A 20,580-nucleotide genomic window follows, 5' to 3' on the forward strand; every position below is an offset into this window, starting at 1 on the left:
CGCAGAGAGGAAAATAGGAGCCAGGGTAAAATAAGAAGATAAATAATTGCTGTGAAATAGTTCTTAGGATGATCATTTACATTTTTATAAAAATATAGTCGAGGTAGAGAGAGAAAGCTGTGAAGGAGGGAAAGAAGAGTGGAGGACAGGAAAAGAAGGAGGGTGGCGTTGTGGAGATTAAAAGTATTAAAAGGAGATTGAGGAACGTACAGCAGCGAAGCGGTCCACCTCGAATCGGTTACTGAGGATAAAACAGGCCTCAGCATCGTCCATCCTACAACCAGTTAGTAGAGCAGCAGGAGGGGTCAGGCGAAGACAGGACACAGGTCAGATAGAGGCAGGAGGAGGAGAGAGGAACAGGAGATGAAAGGATGAGAGGAGAGAGAGAGGGGGTGGATGTTGTTGTTGTCATGTTTTTGAGAGAGAACAAAGGAGGAACAGGACAATAGAACAATACATTTGTCCTTCAAACACACACTACTTCACTGCGAGTTACTACCAGGGGAGCAGAAGAGACAAGGAGGAGAAAATACAATCATTTTATTTGCGGTCTTTATTTAACAGAGCCAGTGTACTGTAACTGCTATCTGCCCTGATAACTGTCAAACATAGCCTCTGAGATATGCCCCTGTAGCATGTCTTGGTTTGAGGCCCCTGGAGGGGCGGCAGGTAGCCTAGTGGTTAGAGCGTTGGGCCAGTAACTGAAGGTTGCTGGATCGAATCCCCGAGCTGACAAGGTAAAAATCAGCTGTTCTGCCCCTGAGCAAGGCAGTTAACCTGTTACCCGGCTGCTGAAGATGTGGATGTTGATTATGGAAGCCCCCCGCACCTCTCTGATTCAGAGGGGTTGGGTTAAATGCAGAAGACACATTTCAGTTGAATGCATTCAGTTATACAACTGACTAGGTATCCCCCTTTCCTTTTCCTGTAGCACGGCTGTGATTTTGGGCACCTGAGTGGGGGCCCGATGCAGGGGACTCACTTGGCCCTCATGAGGTCTTGGTCCTTGAGGGCGGATCCCTGCAGGTAGATGACCCTCTGTGCCCACAGGGGCACGTGGAGGACCCTCCGCACCTGGACATCCATCTCTGCTGGGCACAGGATCACCACGTAGTAGTCCTATACACACACACACACACACACACACACACACACACACACACACACACACACACACACACACACACACACACACACACACACACACACACACACACACACACACACACACACACACACACACACACACACTGGGGTTAATGGGAGGGCAGAGAGGGTCTCACACAAATATTCTCTCACACACTCAGTCAATTATGAAGACTCATACACACCCTCACCCAGCTGCTCCTGAAAATAAAACATGTTGTTTGATCTATGCTAATGCTGATTGAATCCCCTGTTTTAACCTCAGCTGCTTCAGCTCCTGGAGAGGATTACAGAGATGTACACACACTCACACACACATGAATACACGACTGCGTGCACATGCACACAGACGTTAGTCACACCGTATCTCATCTACCCAATGGAAATATGTGTAGAATTGAAGGAAATTAACTCTAAAACTTTTTTTTCTTCTCTGCTGTCAAGAGGGGGGTAGCTAAAGGGGGGGACCAACATTTTGCTTACGGCTGCCATAAGGCTAGGGTCGGCTCTGACTGCATGACTGCATGTGTGGATATAGATGTAGGTACGCAGACCAGCGAGTCACTGCGGCCCCTCATAATGAGATCAGATTTGTTGAGGCCCCACCCCCATCAAAGTTGTCCATCCCTGCCCTAGTTAATGTTTCTTGGAGAGACCTGCAGTCTGGGGTGAGCGAAGAACTCGTTGAGGAAGTCCATGAGGAGGTCTATCTTGAGGCAGCTGACACACAGCACCACATGCTTCTCTGTCTGGGCCCGGTATCGGCTGTAGTTCCCCCCAGACTTCTGGCGCTCCATCCACAGGAAGGCCAGCTGCTCAAACTACAGATGGGAAGAATTACATTACTGTAATTAGTGATGGACGGACAGTAGATGGTTTGAGGTAGTGAAAGACAGTAGGTGGGTTGAGGTAGTGATAGATAGACAGTAGGTGGGTTGAGGTAGTGATAGTGACAGACAGTAGGTGGGTTGAGGTAGTGATAGATAGACAGTAGGTGGGTTGAGGTAGTGATAGATAGACAGTAGGTGGGTTGAGGTAGTGATAGACAGACAGTAGGTAGGTTGAGGTAGTGATAGTGACAGACAGTAGGTGGGTTGAGGTAGTGATAGACAGACAGTAGGTAGGTTGAGGTAGTGATAGTGACAGACAGTAGGTGGGTTGAGGTAGTGAAAGACAGACAGTAGGTAGGTTGAGGTAGTGATAGTGACAGACAGTTGGTGGGTTGAGGTAGTGATAGATAGACAGTAGGTGGGTTGAGGTAGTGATAGATAGACAGTAGGTGGGTTGAGGTAATGAAAGACAGACAGTAGGTAGGTTGAGGTAGTGATTGACAGACAGTAGGTAGGTTGAGGTAGTGATAGATAGACAGTAGGTGGGTTGAGGTAGTGATAGATAGACAGTAGGTGGGTTGAGGTAGTGATAGACAGACAGTAGGTGGGTTGAGGTAGTGATAGATAGACAGTAGGTGGGTTGAGGTAATGAAAGACAGACAGTAGATAGGTTGAGGTAGTGATTGACAGACAGTAGGTGGGTTGAGGTAGTGATAGTGACAGACAGTAGGTGGGTTGAGGTAGTGATAGATAGACAGTAGGTGGGTTGAGGTAGTGATAGACAGACAGTAGGTGGGTTGAGGTAGTGATAGAAAGACAGTAAGTGGGTTGAGGTAGTGATAGATAGACAGTAGGTGGGTTGAGGTAGTGATAGACAGACAGTAGGTGGGTTGAGGTAGTGATAGTGACAGACAGTAGGTGGGTTGAGGTAGTGATAGTGACAGACAGTAGGTGGGTTGAGGTAGTGATAGATAGACAGTAGGTGGGTTGAGGTAGTGATAGACAGACAGTAGGTGAGTTGAGGTAATGAAAGACAGTAGGTGGTTTGAGGTAGTGATAGACAGACAGTAGGTGGGTTGAGGTAGTGATAGACAGACAGTAGGTGGGTTGAGGTAGTGATAGACAGTAGGTGGGTTGAGGTGGTGATAGACAGACAGTAGGTGGGTTGAGGTAATGAAAGACAGTAGGTGGTTTGAGGTAGTGATAGACAGACAGTAGGTGGGTTGAGGTAGTGACAGACAGTAGGTGGGTTGAGGTGGTGATAGATAGACAGTAGGTGAGTTGAGGTAGTGATAGTGACAGACAGTAGGTGGGTTGAGGTGGTGATAGACAGACAGTAGGTGAGTTGAGGTAATGAAAGACTACGTGGTTTGAGGTAGTGATAGACAGACAGTAGGTGGGTTGAGGTAGTGATAGACGGACAGTAGGTGGGTTGAGGTAGTGATAGACGGACAGCAGGTGGGTTGAGGCAGTGATAGACAAACCATAGGTGGTTTGAGGTAGTGATAGACAGACAGTAGGTAGGTTGAGGTAGTGATAGACAGACTGTAGGTGGGTTGAGGTAGTGATAGATGGACAGTAGGTGGGTTGAGGTAGTGATAGACAGACAGTAGGTAGGTTGAGGTAGTGATAGATAGGCAGTAGGTGGGTTGAGGTAGTGATAGATAGACAGTAGGTAGGTTGAGGTAGTGATAGATAGACAATAGGTGGGTTGAGGTAGTGATAGATAGACAGTAGGTAGGTTGAGGTAGTGATAGATAGACAGTAGGTGGGTTGAGGTAGTGATAGATAAACAGTAGGTGGTTTGAGGTAGTGATAGACAGACAGTAGGTAGGTTGAGGTAGTGATAGATAGACAGTAGGTAGGTTGAGGTAGTGATAGACAGACAGTAGGTAGGTTGAGGTAGTGATTGACAGACAGTAGGTAGGTTGAGGTAGTGATAGACAGACAGTAGGTAGGTTGAGGTAGTGATAGACAGACAGTAGGTGGGTTGAGGTAGTGATAGATAGCCAGTAGGTAGGTTGAGGTAGTGATAGACAGACAGTAGGTAAGTAGTGATAATAGTGATAAACAGTTGGTGATATTTGAACCAGGAGGCTGACTGCATGTTAATGTGCTCTGTGGCATCCCCATGCATCAGACAGGCTGGGTGGCAGGGAGGGAGACTGGAGGCTCTCCTCTCCCTGACAGCAGACACGGCTGAAACCCACACACTCAGAGGGGGTGAGGAGGTGTTGGGCAGCCAGTAAATGTCAGGGGGTATTTATGGATGAAAGACAGGGAGAGGGAGTGAGAGGGCTACATGGCTCTGTGTGCCATTTCCTGTCCTGCTCAAATATGACTCCCAGAGCACAATAGTACAGCGGCTCAGACCACACACACACACGCGCACACACACACGCACGGGCACGCGTACATTAGGTGGTTTGAGGTAGTGATAGACAGACAGTAGGTGGGTTGAGGTAGTGATAGACAGACAGTAGGTGGGTTGAGATAGTGATAGATAGACAGTAGGTAGGTTGAGGTAGTGATAGATAGACAGTAGGTGGGTTGAGATAGTGATAGATAGACAGTAGGTAGGTTGAGGTAGTGATAGATAGACAGTAGGTAGGTTGAGGTAGTGATAGATAGACAGTAGGTGGGTTGAGGTAGTGATAGATAGACAGTAGGTGGGTTGAGATAGTGATAGATAGACAGTAGGTGGGTTGAGATAGTGATAGACAGACAGTAGGTAGGTTGAGGTAGTGATAGATAGACAGTAGGTGGGTTGAGGTAGTGATAGATAGACAGTAGGTGGGTTGAGGTAGTGATAGAAAGACAGTAGGTGGGTTGAGGTAGTGATAGATAGACAGTAGGTGGGTTGAGGTAGTGATAGAAAGACAGTAGGTGGGTTGAGGTAGTGATAGATAGACAGTAGGTGGGTTGAGGTAGTGATAGAAAGACAGTAGGTGGGTTGAGGTAGTGATAGATAGACAGTAGGTGGGTTGAGGTAGTGATAGATAGACAATAGGTGGGTTGAGGTAGTGATAGATAGACAGTAGGTGGGTTGAGGTAGTGATAGATAGACAGTAGGTGGGTTGAGGTAGTGATAGATAGACAGTAGGTGGGTTGAGGTAGTGATAGAAAGACAGTAGGTGGGTTGAGGTAGTGATAGATAGACAGTAGGTGGGTTGAGGTAGTGATAGAAAGACAGTAGGTGGGTTGAGGTAGGGATAGAAAGACAGTAGGTGGGGGCCCCACACACACACACACATAAAAGGTTCCTATTATCACAACTGAAATGACAGTAATGGGACATGGGGAGAGGAGAGGGAAACTACTATGGGCAGGAAATGACAGATTCACTGAAACAGTGAATTACACATGCTCTTCTGTGTAATTGGAATATCTGATGTACAATGTTATTGTTCAGTCGGATTCTCCCCTCAGCCGTATGTGTGGGGAATACATCAGGGAGATATACTGGAAAACAGTACAAGCTAAATGATCCATTAAAATACAATGAAAACAACAACAACAACAGCATTGGGATTTTCCCCTCACCTGTATGGGAAGCACGATGAGCGCCACACAGATCATGATGACCACTAGCAGCTGAGAAGGCCATATCTGGGGCGTGACATCACCGAAGCCCACGGTAGAGAAGGTGACCACGCAGAAGTAGAGCGAGTCAAACAGAGTCAGGTTGTTTCCTGCTCGCTCTAGGTGCTGGATCCCACATATACTGAGGAGAGGAGGAGGTGGAGGAGGAGGTGGAGGAGGAGGAAGAAGCGGAGGAGGAGGAGGAAGAGGTGTAGGAGGAGGTGGAGATGGAGGAGGAGGATGTGGAGGAGGAGGTGGATGGAGAGGATGAGGATGGAGGTGGTGGTGGAGGTAGAGGAGGAGGAAGGAGAGGAGGAAGTGGAGGAGGAAGAGGAGGGGAAGAGGGAGAAGAGGGACAGTAGGAAGGAGAGTTGGTGAAGAGAGAAGAAGAGAAGGATGGAGGTGATGGAGAGGTGAAGAGAGGTTGATGTAGAAGGGGAAGAGGTTATGGAGAGGAAGAAAGCCAATTATGATGGGGATTGAGAGGTGAGTCAGAGGGGGAGGGGAGGAACAGGAGGAGAGAGAGATGGACAGGTGGGAAGGAGGAAGTAAGCATGAGAAGACCAGAGGGAACTACTGTGTGTGTGTGTGTGTGTGTGTGTGTGTGTGTGTGTGTGTGTGTGTGTGTGTGTGTGTGTGTGTGTGTGTGTGTGTGTGTGTGTGTGTGTGTGTGTGTGTGTGTGTGTGTGTGTGTGCGTGCATGTGTGTAGTGTGTGCGGGCATGCACGTCTGTTGACGGTGTGTGTGCAAAGTGTTTGTGCACTGTGTGTATATGACTAATGTGTGTTTACCCAGAGCTGAAGGGCCAGTTGAGTCAACATTGTGCTGTCAGTAGTGATAAGGTCAACCAGTCTCATCCAGGAAGCTTTTCAGACCCCCAGGACCTAATATTACGCTATATCAGCCTGGGCTATTACTCAAAGCTAGCCTCTACCAACCACTCAATACCGCTACACCACTCCTATACCTGCCATTGGGCTCAAGTAGAGGAAAACCCCCCTCTTCCTCCCAGTGATTGCTAGCAGTGATTGTGGTGACCCACCAGGTGAACATGAGGCAGACCAGGGTGCAGATGAGGATGAGGACCTGGTTGAACATAGCTGAGTGAGTACGCTGGATGGCCCGGTGCAGATCATTCTGAAACACAGCGAGAGAGAGAGAGAGAGAGAGAGAGAGAGAGAGAGAGAGAGAGAGAGAGAGAGGAACATGGGCAGAGAGTGAGAGAGAAGGGTGATAAGAAAAAGATAGTGTTGTGATGTGGGGAGGATAAGTGTAAAGCCATTGCATCTTCATAATGTCCCAAAAACCAGAGAAGAAAACAAAGATAATTGAGGGACAAGGACAAAAGGAATATGATGTGTATAATACAAGAAAATAATAGAGAATACATGCACTTACATCTGTAAGAATGAGTGGGAGTCAAAACTTGTGGTATAAAGAGAGAGAGAACAGTGCAATGTTTTTAAGAGGTGCAGAGATTTAATCTGAAAGAAACAATGGAAGAGATGAGATAAAGAGACACCTGAGAGAACAGTTGTGAGATGGAGAGACGGAGTGACATAAACTGAGCAATAAATATGTATTTTCTCACTATCATGTTCTCCAAGGCATGTTTGGCCAGCCAGCAGTTGAGAAACACAGGGATGAACAGATTTCTGAGGGAGGGCAAAATCACCTGAAGGAGAAAGAGATTCAGGCTGTGTTTTGGTGAGTGCTAACGGCATTTATTCATCATCATGCCTCATCAAAGGTCCATATCTTTTGTAGGTTTGGTGAGATATTGAAGGGAATTATAGCCAGTGGGGGAAGGAGCATTTTGCAGCAACAACATAGGGTAGAGTATCTTACTGAGCACAGGCATGCAACATCCTATATATTGTGTGAAATGTATTCACTGTACGGGGTTGAAACTACTGTACAACACGATCAAAGAACAAATTGCTCACTAGGCATAATGTTCCATAATGCATGCGTTTGATTGGACTCACAGTGATCACAAAGGGAACCGCACTGATCATCTCCAGGATGAAGGGAACACGCAACACTTGCTCCCAAACGTTGCCCTGGAAACACAACAACACACGGAGGTCAGAGAAACTCCATTGTCATGGCAACTTTGGGGATTACCAGATAAAGTGTTCCTTTGACTGGATTTGTGAATGTGATGGCCACGTTTACCCTGTTGAACACGGACACAGACAAGGGTGACTCTCCTTTGCTACTTGTTCACTTCCACTTAAAAAGGAGGCATTACTCAGGTTTCAGTCTGTAAGCTTCTTGTACAATTAAGATGTCAAATATCAGGTCGCTTTTTATGTGTTCAGCCACAGCTTGCTTATAGCTAACCGGAGACCTGGTTTGTGTGGGTGGACAGCCAGAGCCAGGCCTTGTGTATGTCCACAGAGATATTGATGAGGTTTAAGCATTAAAACCTCCACCTCCTCCTTGCCCCCTGACTGACACTGTAGCAGGCTAGGCAGTGTGAGCCATGCTGTGACAGCTCCACAGACCAATAGACACACCGCCAGTTTGCCACGTACATCAAAGAGCAGGGATGCTGGGTAACCCTCCATGGGAAGGGATCAGATCACACGCTGCCTCTCTCTGGGGGGGGGGATTCCTTTATCCCAGTCACTCTCATGCATCTTTCAATAGGGAGAGCCTGTTGAGGCTCCTCAAATACAGGGTCGGCCCGAGCCTTTTGGGGGTCCTAAGCGCGATTTGGTTTATCCCCCCCCCCCACCTCGTGGGCAAAACATTTTAGTGCCCCCCCTCTTGACAGCCCCCCTCTTGAATTTAAGTTTTAAAGTTAATTTCCTACAATTAAACCCATTTTGACAGGGGGAGTAGATAAAATGGTGCAGTTTTAAAGCAAGCGTTCTGCAATTCTACATATTTTGCCATGGCACGGGGAGAAGTTTAACAATTTTTATAACACATTTCATGCAATTCTACACATGTTAATGATATCTGAGTGAAAGTGACCAACAAAATCAATGGGGGCCTCTTAGAGGTCAGGGCCACTGGGCACATGCCCTGCGTGCTTGGTCGGTATTCGGCCATGATTATGCCTACTACAAGTTTAGATAGCTGGCTAGACTAACTTACCAATCTAACAATCCTTAGCTGACCTGGTGAATTGAGTGACAGTCAGTGAAAGACATAACAATAGAAAAACTGCTGATACACAACCACATTTTTGAAATTGAACCTGGGTTATTCTACTATTCTAACAGTAATTTGAGACACCGACTGAGTCCCACCCCCAAAAAACAAATGTGGGTACCGGGGGTCCTAAGCAACCGCTTACGTCACTTATGCCTGGAGACAGCCCTGGTCAGATACATGCTTAATCTACACTGTATATCAAAGGATATATCAAAGGATCAAATGATGAGATGTAAAGTACATTCCCTCAGGACATGTCACATGTAGCTACATAGACATACACAGACTGAGGCTTGTTGTTTTGTGGGGCACCAAAATAGCTATCCATCTCCAGCAGTGTCTGTGAAGGGACTCAGTTTCTGTAATCTCAACAGTAAAACACTGTAAAACACACAGTAAAATACAGTACATGTGTTTTACAGCATTAATGCTGTAGATAGCACTGCATTATGGTAAAATGCTGAAAAATAATCAATCAATCAGTGAAGTTTATTTATAAAGCCTTTTTTACATCAGCCGATGTCACAAAGTGCTATACAGAAACCCAGCCTAAAACCCCAAACAGCAAGCAATGCAGCTGTAGATGTCACGTCCTGACCGGCAGATGGAGCTAGTGTTTTAGTTTTGGGGTCAGGACGTGGCATGTTTGTGTTGGGAATGTTTGTGTGGATGATTGGGACTTCCAATTGAAGGCAGGTGTGTATAGTTGCCTTTGATTGGAAGTCCTAGTCCTAGTGTGTGTTTTTCTTTGGGGTTGTGGGTGGTTGTTCTTGCACTGCGTTTGCATTGCATGTGAGACTGTCCAGGTTGTGAGTATCATTTATTGTTTTGTTTTCCGGTGGATGCTTTGCCTTTTACCAATTAAAAGCATGAGTGTCCACACTTCCGCTGCGCTTTGGTCCTTCTCTCTCATGTACGACTTATTCTGTGACAGAACCACCCACCTACACAGGACCAAGCAGCGGAAGAAGGCTGGCGAGGACTGGGAGGCCGAGAGGCACCCCCAATCATTTTTTAGGGGGGGCACAAGGGCTGTGTGACGGGGCAGGAGCTGCCCGCCAGTCAACCATCACCAGAGCTGCCCGCCAGTCAACAGTCACCAGAGCTGCCCGCCAGTCAACAGTCACCAGAGCTGCCTGCCAGTCAACAGTCGTCAGAGCTGCCCGCCAGTCAACAGTCGTCAGAGCTGCCCGCCAGTCAACAGTCGTCGGAGCTGCCCGCCAGTCAACAGTCGTCGGAGCTGCCCGCCAGTCAACAGTCACCAGAGCTGCCCGCCAGTCAACAGTCGTCAGAGCTGCCCGCCAGTCAACAGTCATCAGAGCTGCCCGCCAGTCAACAGTCGTCGGAGCTGCCCGCCAGTCAACAGTCGTCGGAGCTGCCCGCCAGTCAACAGTCGTCGGAGCTGCCCGCCAGTCAACAGCCACCGGAGCTGCCCGCCAGTCAACAGTCGCCGGAGTGGCCAGACTGCCCTGAACTGCCGGAGTGGCCAGACTGCCCTGAACTGCCGGAGTGGCCAGACTGCCCTGAACTGCCGGAGTGGCCAGACTGCCCTGAACTGCCGGAGTGGCCAGACTGCCCTGAACGTCCCGAGCTGCCAGACTGCCAAGACTGTCCCGAGCTGCCAGACTGCCCAGACTGTCCCGAGCTGCCAGACTGCCCAGACTGTCCCGAGCTGCCAGACTGCCCAGACTGTCCCGAGCTGCCAGACTGCCCAGACTGTCCCGAGCTGCCAGACTGCCCACTGTCCCGAGCTGCCAGACCTCCCCGAGCTGCCAGACTGCCCCGACAGCCAGGAACGGCCTGCACCTGAGCCACCTCCAGGATAGGTGGGTTGGGGAGGGAGGGTGTAGCACAGTGCCGTCGGTGACGGCAGCCACCCTCCCTTCCCTCCCTTATTGTTTAGGGGTTATTGTTTATGGTTTTTTTGTTGGTGTTTTTCTGTTGGTAGGTGCATTCCGGGGACTGCACCTTGAGGGGGGGGGGGTACTGTCACGTCCTGACCAGCAGATGGAGCTAGTGTTTTAGTTTTGGGGTCAGGACGTGGCATGTTTGTGTTGGGAATGTTTGTGTGGATGATTGGGACTTCCAATTGAAGGCAGGTGTGTATAGTTGCCTTTGATTGGAAGTCCTATATAGGTGTGTGTGTTTTTCTTTGGGGTTGTGGGTGGTTGTTCTTGCACTGCGTTTGCATAGCCTGTGAGACTGTCCAGGTTGTGAGTATCATTTATTGTTTTGTTTTCCGGTGGATGCTTTGCCTTTTACCAATTAAAAGCATGAGTGTCCACACTTCCGCTGCGCCTTGGTCCTTCTCTCTCATGTACGACTTATTCTGTGACAGTAGAAGCATGGTGGCTAGAAAAAACTCCCTAGAAAGGCAGGAACCTAGGAAGAACCTAGAGAGGAACCAGGCTCTGAGGGGTGGCCAGTCCTCTTCTGGCTGTGCCGGGTGGAGATTATAACAGTACATGGCCAAGATGTTCAAACGTTCATAGACGACCAGCAGGGTCAAATAATAATAATCACAATGGTTTGTAGAGGGTGCAACAGATCAGCACCTCAGGAGTGAATGTCAGTTGGCTTTTCATAGCTGATCATTCAGAGTTAGAGACAGCAGGTGCGGTAGAGAGAGAGAGTCGAAAACAGCAGGTCCGGGACAAGGTAGCACGTCCGGTGAACAGGTCAAAAATACTCTTACTGACTGTAATTGGAAGCTTCCTGTAAAATTACTCTAGCATACTGTATTTTTTACACTAATAGCTTATGCCTACTGTAGATTCAAATTAACAGTTTCAGGCGCCTGTCGGGTGAGACACATGAATCTCAGACTATTTTAGTAAATATCTTCTTGAAGCGGCTGTGAAGTGGAAGAATATTTTCAGCAGTTTCTGGGTAGGTACCTTAACTTGTTTATAAGTATTTCTATTGCTAGCCAACGTTGAATTACTGCAATTGTTCTTAGCTAACCTAGCTAGCTAGCTTGCTAAAAACCTATAATTGTTGTGATTATAGGCTTTTAGGTACACCGCAGCCTCTGAGTGCCATAGAGAATAAACTGAGCACAGATTAGTGACTGTTATGTTTTCACCGTTGCTACAGAAATAATGGTTTGTTTCTAGCAGTTCAACAGATATTACCCATATTATTTTTTATTTAATTAATTTATTTCACCTTTATTTAACCAGGTAGGCAAGTTGAGAACAAGTTCTCATTTACAATTGCGACCTGGCCAAGATAAAGCAAAGCAGTTCGACAACATACAAAAACACAGAGTTACACATGGAGTAAAACAACATACAATCAATGATACAGTAGAAAAAAATAAGACTATATACAATGTGAGCAAATGATGTGAGATAAGGGAGGTAAAGGCAAAAAAGGCCATGGTGGCAAAGTAAATAAAGTATAGCAAGTAAAACACTGGAATGGTAGATTTGTAATTTGAAGAAAGTTCAAAGTTAAAATATAAATAATATGGTGCAAAGGAGCAAAATAATAAATAAAATAAATAAATACAGTAGGGGAAGAGGTAGTAGTTTGGGCTAAATTATAGATGGGCTATGTACAGGTGCAGTGATCTGTGAGCTGCTCTGACAGCTGGTGCTTAAAGCTAGTGAGGGAGATAAGTGTTTCCAGTTTCAGAGATTTTTGTAGTTCGTTCCAGTCATTGGCAGCAGAGAACTGGAAGGAGAGACGACCAAAGGAGGAGTTGGCTTTGGGGGTGACCAGAGAGATATACCTGCTGGAGCGCGTGCTACAGGTGGGTGCTGCTATGGTGACCAGCGAGCGGAGATAAGGGGGGACTTTACCTAGCAGGGTCTTGTAGATGACCTGGAGCCAATGTGTTTGGCGACGATTATGAAGTGAAGGCCAGCCAACGAGAGTGTACAGGTTGCAGTGGTGGGTAGTATATGGGGCTTTGGTGACAAAACGGATGGCACTGTGATAGACTGCATCCAGCTTGTTGAGTAGGGTATTGGAGGCTATTTTGTAAATGACATCGCTGAAGTCGAGAATTGGTAGGATGGTCAGTTTGGTATGTTTGGCAGCATGAGTGAAGGATGCTTTGTTGCGAAATAGGAAGCCAATTGTAGATTTAACTTTGGATTGGAGATGATTGATGTGAGTCTGGAAGGAGAGTTTACAGTCTAACCAGACACCTAGGTATTTGTAGTTGCCTGCACAACGTTTATTTTTCCAACTCGACAGGCTGAATTTTACACATAAACCACGTTGTGGGCCGTTACACCAGTCGCGAGCCACCAAAGCGTATTCGAATGAGCAGTGCACCTGTATTGTATCGAGGTGTTCGCTGACCTAAGGTGCTTGCCACTGAGCAGCTGTAACACAGTGTTGCCGGTAGTAAAGTGGAAAACAAATTCCGTCCCAGGATTATATTTCAAGTGGGATAGTAGCCTACACAATAAATAACTCATAGCCATCTAGACGTCACCTTGATACAGTCTACTCAATGGGGAGAGCATGAACGGCAACAACACAGGGACACAGTGTGCTCAGCTGTCACAACCCTGTGTGATTGGGTTCACTGGGCTCTCAGTTTGAATGACCTCTAGTGAGGTAAGTACACACACACAACACCAGCTTGATATGTCCCTTGTCACCTGTCTTTTTGCCCACAGGGTAACATCCCTGGTGCTCTCTGTCTCTCATTCTATTATTTATTTTTCTATGCTTGTCCTAAGGGTGAGAAGAGCTGACAAATCAGAACTGAGGAGGATTGTTACGGAGCCCCATGATGAACACCTGATTCTGCGCTGACTTCTCTCTCCTAGATGCTCTACTGTCCAAACTGTGTGTTTCACCGCCTCTGAACACCCTTACCCCGAACAGAGTTGCCCCTGATCATAGGTCTAGGATTGTACCCAAACCCAATTTGAACTTCCTCTCTCTCTTAGTCTCTGTCTCCCCACACCCCCCACACACAGGCAAACAATATTGTTTTTAAATTAGTGCTGTAGTGATGCTCTTATTTGGTTACATATGTGTTAACTGTTGTTACTTCTATACTCAATTATATTATGTCATTTGTTGTTAATGTTGTTACCACTTCAAATATATGTATTTTATGTACAAATGAATAGTTTTCCTTACATTTAGATTTCAGTGAGAATTTCACTGTAAATTTACAGCATTTACCTGGCACCAGAGTTACCAGCGCAATACTGTAATTTTGGAATGCTGTAATCTGTTTTACAGTAAGGGAAATAGTACTGTAAAATATATTACAGCAAAATTACAGTATTAAGTTGGCAACTCTGGTGACAGTATAATTCTGTACATTACAGGGAACAGATTTACAGTGTACTCACCTTGTAGCTGAGGTACACCAGCAACATGGTCTCGAAAAAGCTGATGAAAGCTACAAGCACCTGGAGAGAGATGAAAGGAGAGAGCGAGAGAGAGAGAGAGAGAGAGAGAGAGAAAGATTGGAGTAGTAACAGCAATAGAGAATGAGAGAGACAGAGAGTGGGTGGAATCATCATTTTGATGATTGAACTCCATCAATAAGAAGTTAAAGTGTAGCAATAAACCAGAGAGAGAGTGTGTGTGTGTGTCTCTCTCTGTGTGTGTGTGTGTGTGTGTGTGTGTGTGTGTGTGTGTGTGTGTGTGTGTGTGTGTGTGTGTGTGTGTGTGTGTGTGTGTGTGTGTGTGTGTGTGTGTGTGTGTGTGTGTGTGTGTGTGTGTGTGTGCGCGCGCGTGCAGACAGCGTTGTTAATATGACAGTTCAACATTGTGTCTGACCTGTAGAGCCCACAGAGGCAGAGGCCTATTCACCCAGATGATAAGAGACCTGCAGACACAGAACCAAGAGAGCACATCATATATGACACAGAGAGGGGAGAGGAAAGAAGGGAGAGGAAAAAGGAAAGGAAGAGGGAGAAGAAAAGAAAAAGGAGATGTAACGGGGCAAATATTAAAAGGACTCCCTTTCAAATATGATCAATCCAACGTCATAACACCTCTTGTAATTATGTTGTTTACAAGCGAGTGGTTCTGAACTACGGCTGCCATTACACTTCCTCTGTGAAAAGCATCACAATCAATATTCACAGATAACATGAATGCAGATTTACAGCTTTGTTGTGAGAAAGAGGCTCTATCCAGAGGCCTCGGGGCTTATCATGGCTGCCTGAGTGCTGCCTTCTGAGTCTGCTGCTGGAGTGTGTGTGTGTGTGTGTGTGTGTGTGTGTGTGTGTGTGTGTGTGTGTGCTGCCTAGAGCAACAGCCAGCCAAAGTCGTTATGAAGCACACTCTGTCATACTCCTTATTCATTTATAGCCAGAGTTTACACAGTGTCACCAGCTGCCAATGAAATAAATATGTCCCTGAGCAGGACTGGAGGCAGAGCCCAAGGACCCAGTCACATCTGGGACAGGCTCAGTCAGTTGGACGGTCGGTTTGTTGGTCACTCACTCGCTCACTCGCTCCCTCACTCACTCACTCTCTCACTCACTCGCTCACTCGCTCCCTCACTCTCTCCCTCACTCACTCGCTCACTCACTCACTCACTCACACACTCACTCACTCACTCACTCACTCACTCACTCACTCACTCACTCACTCACTCACTCACTCGCTTTCTCACTCACACACTCCCTCACTCACTCACTCACTCACTCACACACTCACTCACTCACTCACTCACTCACTCGCTTGCTCACTCACACATTCCCTCACTCACTCGCTCACTCACACACTCACTCACTCACTCACTCACTCACTCACTCACTCACACACTCACTCACTCACTCACTCACTCACTCACTCACACACTCGTGCCTTTGAATCTCAGTCCACACCACTGGACATTCCACTCCTAGTAAGTACATTTTGGATGAGTGCAAACTAAGTTCACTTTTAAGTGCAAATCATCAGTCCCAAGACTCGTAATTCAAATAGTTTCTCTTTACTTCCCCTTCAGGCTCTGGTCTAGTGAACACACTCACAGCAGCCCCAAGACATTTCCTGTATCAGTCTTTGACTGGTTTACAGACAGCAGCTGCTAATTAGGTTATATGGACACTACATACAGTACATATTATGTTGGCATGAAATCCATACAGGTAACATTGTGACAAACTAACGTGCTACTGTAATAATATAATGTTTGCAGGTTGGCATTTATTGTCATGAATCTTGCCCTGGAGGCAGAATGGTCACTAGCTGGCACAGCCACAAAGTCATCAAAACCTAACCCTAAACTTAACCACACTGCTAACCCTAAAGCCTAACCATAACTTTAAATTAAGACCAAAAAGCACATTTTTGTTTTCATACATTTTTAGGATATAGCCAATTTTTTCTATGCAGTTGACCCATCTAGCGGAAATCGCTCAGTTCTGCCTCCAGGGCAAGAGTCATGACAATAAACGTCAACCTGCATAATGTACCATATCTACATCTCCAACCTCTCTATTACTCCAAGTATCATTAACTGTCTGTTGTACATGGTCTCATTACAGTGCTCTGTGGTGGACACGGGATGAACATCTCTGTGACCCTCTGTATTAGACTCCCAGACAAGTCTTGGCTCCTCATTAAAGATGAATTGGACATAAACACGTAAACTTACCAGTCAAACTGGGTCCTGCTGGGGTGGACCGATGCATTCTGTTTGGAACAGTCCAGACTACAGGGGAAACATGCACAACAAGAGGACTGAAACGTGTCATGTTTGGACATTCAAAGAGTTCTAGCTTCCTGTGTTCCTCAACCCCATCCTATATGACCTCAAATTTCTCTCTCTCTGTTTCCTCCAGAATTGTAACGCCGGTGTTCTCAACATTACCCATTTCTCTCCCCCCTACTCTTTCCCTTTCCACTGTCCTTCCCTACATCTGGTCTCAATCTCCCAGCCCCTGGCCAAGCGAAACTACCTTAAACCCAACCCTTACATCTCATCTTTACCTATCCCTCTTGCTCCATGGTAAGTACTGACTGACCACTCTCCACTAATGCTCCTCACTCCTTCTCCACCAATACTCCTAACTCTCTCTCCACCAATACTCCTCACTCCCTCTCCACCAATACTCCTAACTCCCTCTCCACTGATACTGCTCACTCCCTCTCCACCAATACTCCTCACTCCCTCTCCACCAATACTCCTAACTCCCTTTCCATTGATACTCCTAACTCCCTCTCCACTGATACTCCTCACTTCCTCTCCACCAATACTCCTCACTCCCTCTCCACCAATACTCCTAACTCCCTCTCCACTGATACTCCTAACTCCCTCTCCACCAATACTCCTAACTCCCTCTCCACTGATACTGCTCACTCCCTCTCCACCAATACTCCTCACTCCCTCTCCACCAATACTCCTAACTCCCTCTCCACCAATACTCCTAACTCCCTCTCCACTGATACTCCTCACTTCCTCTCCACCAATACTCCTCACTCCCTCTCCACCAATACTCCTAACTCCCTCTCCACTGATACTCCTCACTTCCTCTCCACCAATACTCCTCACTCCCTCTCCACCAATACTCCTAACTCACTCTCCACTGATACTCCTAACTCCCTCTCCACCAATACTCCTAACTCCCTCTCCACCAATACTCCTCACTCCCTCTCCACCAATACTCCTCACTCCCTCTCCACCAATACTCCTAACTCCCTCTCCACCAATACTCCTGACTCCCTCTCCACCAATGCTCCTCACTCCCTCTCCACCAATACTCCTCACTTCCTCTCCACCAATACTCCTCACTCCCTCTCCACTGATACTGCTCACTCCCTCTCCACCAATACTCCTAACTCCCTCTCCACTGATACTCCTCACTCCCTCTCCACCAATACTCCTCACTCCCTCTCCACCAATATTCCTCACTTCCTCTCCACCAATACTCCTCACTTCCTCTCCACCAATACTTCTCACTTCCTCTCCACCAATACTCCTCACTCCCTCTCTACTGATACCCCTAACTCCCTCTCCACTGATACTCCTAACTCCCTCTCCACCAATACTCCCCACTCCCTCTCCACTGATACTGCTCACTCCCTCTCCACCAATACTCCTCACTCCCTCTCCACTGATACTCCTCACTCCCTCTCCACCAATACTCCTAACTCCCTCTCCACTGATAGTCCTCACTCCCTCTTCACCAATACTCCTAACTCCCTCTCCACTGATACTCCTAACTCCCTCTCCACCAATACTCCCCACTCCCTCTCCACCAATACTCCTCACTTCCTCTCCATTACTAAAGCCACTCTTATTTACCCCCCCTTCCTCACCAGTCCTGTCTCTCCTCCTGTGGGTCGTCCAGTAGGACTCTGACCATGTAGAGGAGACAGCTCAATACTTTCAGAGAGAAGTTGAACAGCCTCACCCTCAGACCTGCAGCACATAAACCAACCACAGCAAGGCAAGGACTTAATCAATAAAGTAAATCAATTAATCAATTAAACATAATACATTATCATCAATCAATGGCTGTGTTTACACAGGCAACCCAATTCTGATCTTTTGCCACTAATTGGTCTTTTGAACAATCCGATCAGATCTTTTGCCAATAATTGGGTAAAAGATCAGAATTGGACTGCCAGTGTAAACACAGCCATTAGGTTATTGAGAACATTAATGGGACACAGTGGACATTGATAGGACATACAGAACATATAGACATACAGGAATATACCTAGAGCAAGGGGACAACACGTCACACACAGTCAAAACCACTTAGGGAACACCACCGACAGAGCACTTAATGAAGCAACCAATCATGTGAAGGAACACCCAAACAGACAGGATTATGTAATGACAGCCAGTCTACAGGACAATAAGTAGGAACTTCCTGTCTGAACATTAACAACTCACTGGATCTTTGGTTTTTGATGAAGAACAGCTTGAGGCGCTCCTTGAAAGTGTTTTCATTCACATAGAATTCTACCTGCACCCTGAGAGAGGGAGGGATGGAGAGAGGGAGGGATGGAGAGAGGGAGAGATGGAGAGAGGGAGGGATGGATGGAGAGAGGGAGGGATGGATGGAGAATGACCAGTGAAGAGGAAGATGGGTAACAGGTGAATACCAAAGTAAAGGGAGGGGGAGTAGTGGAGATTGAGGGAGAGGTAGATAGATATGGGAAAATAAAAGGAAAGAAATGAGACAACAGAGAGCGAGAATGGAAAAGAGGAGAGTGGAGTGAGAGAATAGAGGTGGAGAGAGAGAGACATAGAGAGAGGTGATAATGGTTATAGGAACAGCAGCAATACGTTGGGAAATAAATAACAGTGTGGTTAGGTTATATTAAAGACGGGAGGAAATGATGTCGCTGTGTGTCTTCCCCAGTCAGTCAGCCTCGTTATCTCTGCTGATTAAATATAGAGCAACAAATGACTTCCCTCTGTTCTGCTGAATTTGAAGAGTCCATAATTACTGCTCTCTCCTCCCTCACCCCCGTCAGTCCCTACAGCCAGACAGACCACATAGTACACACACAGCCAACGCCTGAAATACACACCTCCATATGCCATTAAGATCATATATCGGTATATGGACACATACAGTTCACGCATGCACACAGGAAGGAACTCAGTCACATGGGATAACATGCAAAACAAACACAAGAGTAGTGAGTGCACACCATGGATACATGCATATGAACACACACACACAAATTTGCGCACGCACGCAGTCCGGCATGCACGCACACATACACACTGTCATCAAGAAATCTAATTTCCTGGTAGACCCCCTCATGAGAGATTGGCCACTTCTTCTGTTCTTTCATCCTACAGAAAGTGGCGCAGGGGAAGGCAGCGCTGGACGACCAGACACAGGATGAAAACAGAGGCCCAGCACACACAGGTGCTCTGCCACACGTACACAGATGAAACTGAAAGGTCACAATCTAATCTCCTTACTGGTGGGGGTCTTCACAGGGTTTTAATACTGTAGATGAAAACCAGGACCCCACATAGTGGTCCCTCAGTCAGTCACACACAGACACACACACACACACACACACACACACACACACACACCACACACCCCGTTAGCAACCATACACTCTTAGCACATAGGAAGCTTTGCTCTTTGTTGCTATGGTGATGGAGCATCTTTCTCTCTGTCGATATTTCTCTCAGACACGCGTGTTTGCACACACACAGTGTAGATCTGTCAGCCAACTCTTTGTATACATGAACATGCTGGATAAAATGCTGAAAAAAACACCAAGGAGAGTAAAATGCACCATTGGGTAAGAAACGTATTTGCAACCGTATGCAGTTAGAAACCTTTCCACAATGCACTTCCCATTAAAGTGGCAGTAGGGAGGCTAAAGAGATTGATTACTCCTATCTGCAGACAACCATTACCACTAAACACCCATGTCCCATAACATATTTACTGTAGGCTCTACCTTTCATTAACATCTGGCCTTAAAGTACACATAATTGCCTGCTATACCACAATATATGTAAATAGGTAACAGAGTCATAACAGTTAAAGAATACGGCTGATCTGGGAACAGTGTGTGTCGCACTTTAAATGATTGAATGACCCTCATTATCACTAGATACAGAGCTAAAGCCATGGTACATTAGGCAGGCTGGGGTTTAGATGGTATGGTATTGTGGCAGTAGATTTGAACTGGGTCCGTACTAATTCCTACATTAGCACTGATAAGATCAAAGCATTAGCTCTAGAAAATTTTCCAATTTGTAATGGAACAGTCCTCTACACAGTCAGTACTATGAAGCACAATCTGGAACTTTCTGTACAGCATCAGCCTCTAAATTAAATTTAGATAAACAAAGTAAAAATGGTGAGTGCTCTGCTTTCTGGTACCTGTCGCTGAATCTGTTTTACTTACAACTAAATCCTATCAGGCT

General features: G+C 46.6%; 1 protein-coding gene across 1 annotated transcript in view; it reads right to left on the reverse strand.

Moving 5' to 3' along the window:
* LOC115204228 (potassium channel subfamily T member 2-like) overlaps nt 1-20,580 on the reverse strand; it is a 95,225-nt gene that overhangs the window by 24,684 nt on the left and 49,961 nt on the right. Inside the window, exons 2-13 of the mRNA XM_029769631.1 lie at nt 18,565-18,644; nt 17,982-18,084; nt 16,318-16,374; nt 14,487-14,535; nt 14,054-14,113; nt 7,547-7,621; nt 7,150-7,233; nt 6,601-6,695; nt 5,520-5,700; nt 1,803-1,967; nt 983-1,119; nt 211-274 (exon numbers count right to left, since the gene is read on the reverse strand). Of these exons, the coding sequence (XP_029625491.1) occupies nt 211-274; nt 983-1,119; nt 1,803-1,967; nt 5,520-5,700; nt 6,601-6,695; nt 7,150-7,233; nt 7,547-7,621; nt 14,054-14,113; nt 14,487-14,535; nt 16,318-16,374; nt 17,982-18,084; nt 18,565-18,644 (1,150 nt within the window). The remainder of the gene's footprint in view (nt 1-210; nt 275-982; nt 1,120-1,802; nt 1,968-5,519; nt 5,701-6,600; nt 6,696-7,149; nt 7,234-7,546; nt 7,622-14,053; nt 14,114-14,486; nt 14,536-16,317; nt 16,375-17,981; nt 18,085-18,564; nt 18,645-20,580) is intronic.

The sequence above is a fragment of the Salmo trutta genome, chromosome 1, assembly GCF_901001165.1.
Source record: "Salmo trutta chromosome 1, fSalTru1.1, whole genome shotgun sequence".
NCBI classification, from domain to species: domain Eukaryota; kingdom Metazoa; phylum Chordata; class Actinopteri; order Salmoniformes; family Salmonidae; genus Salmo; species Salmo trutta.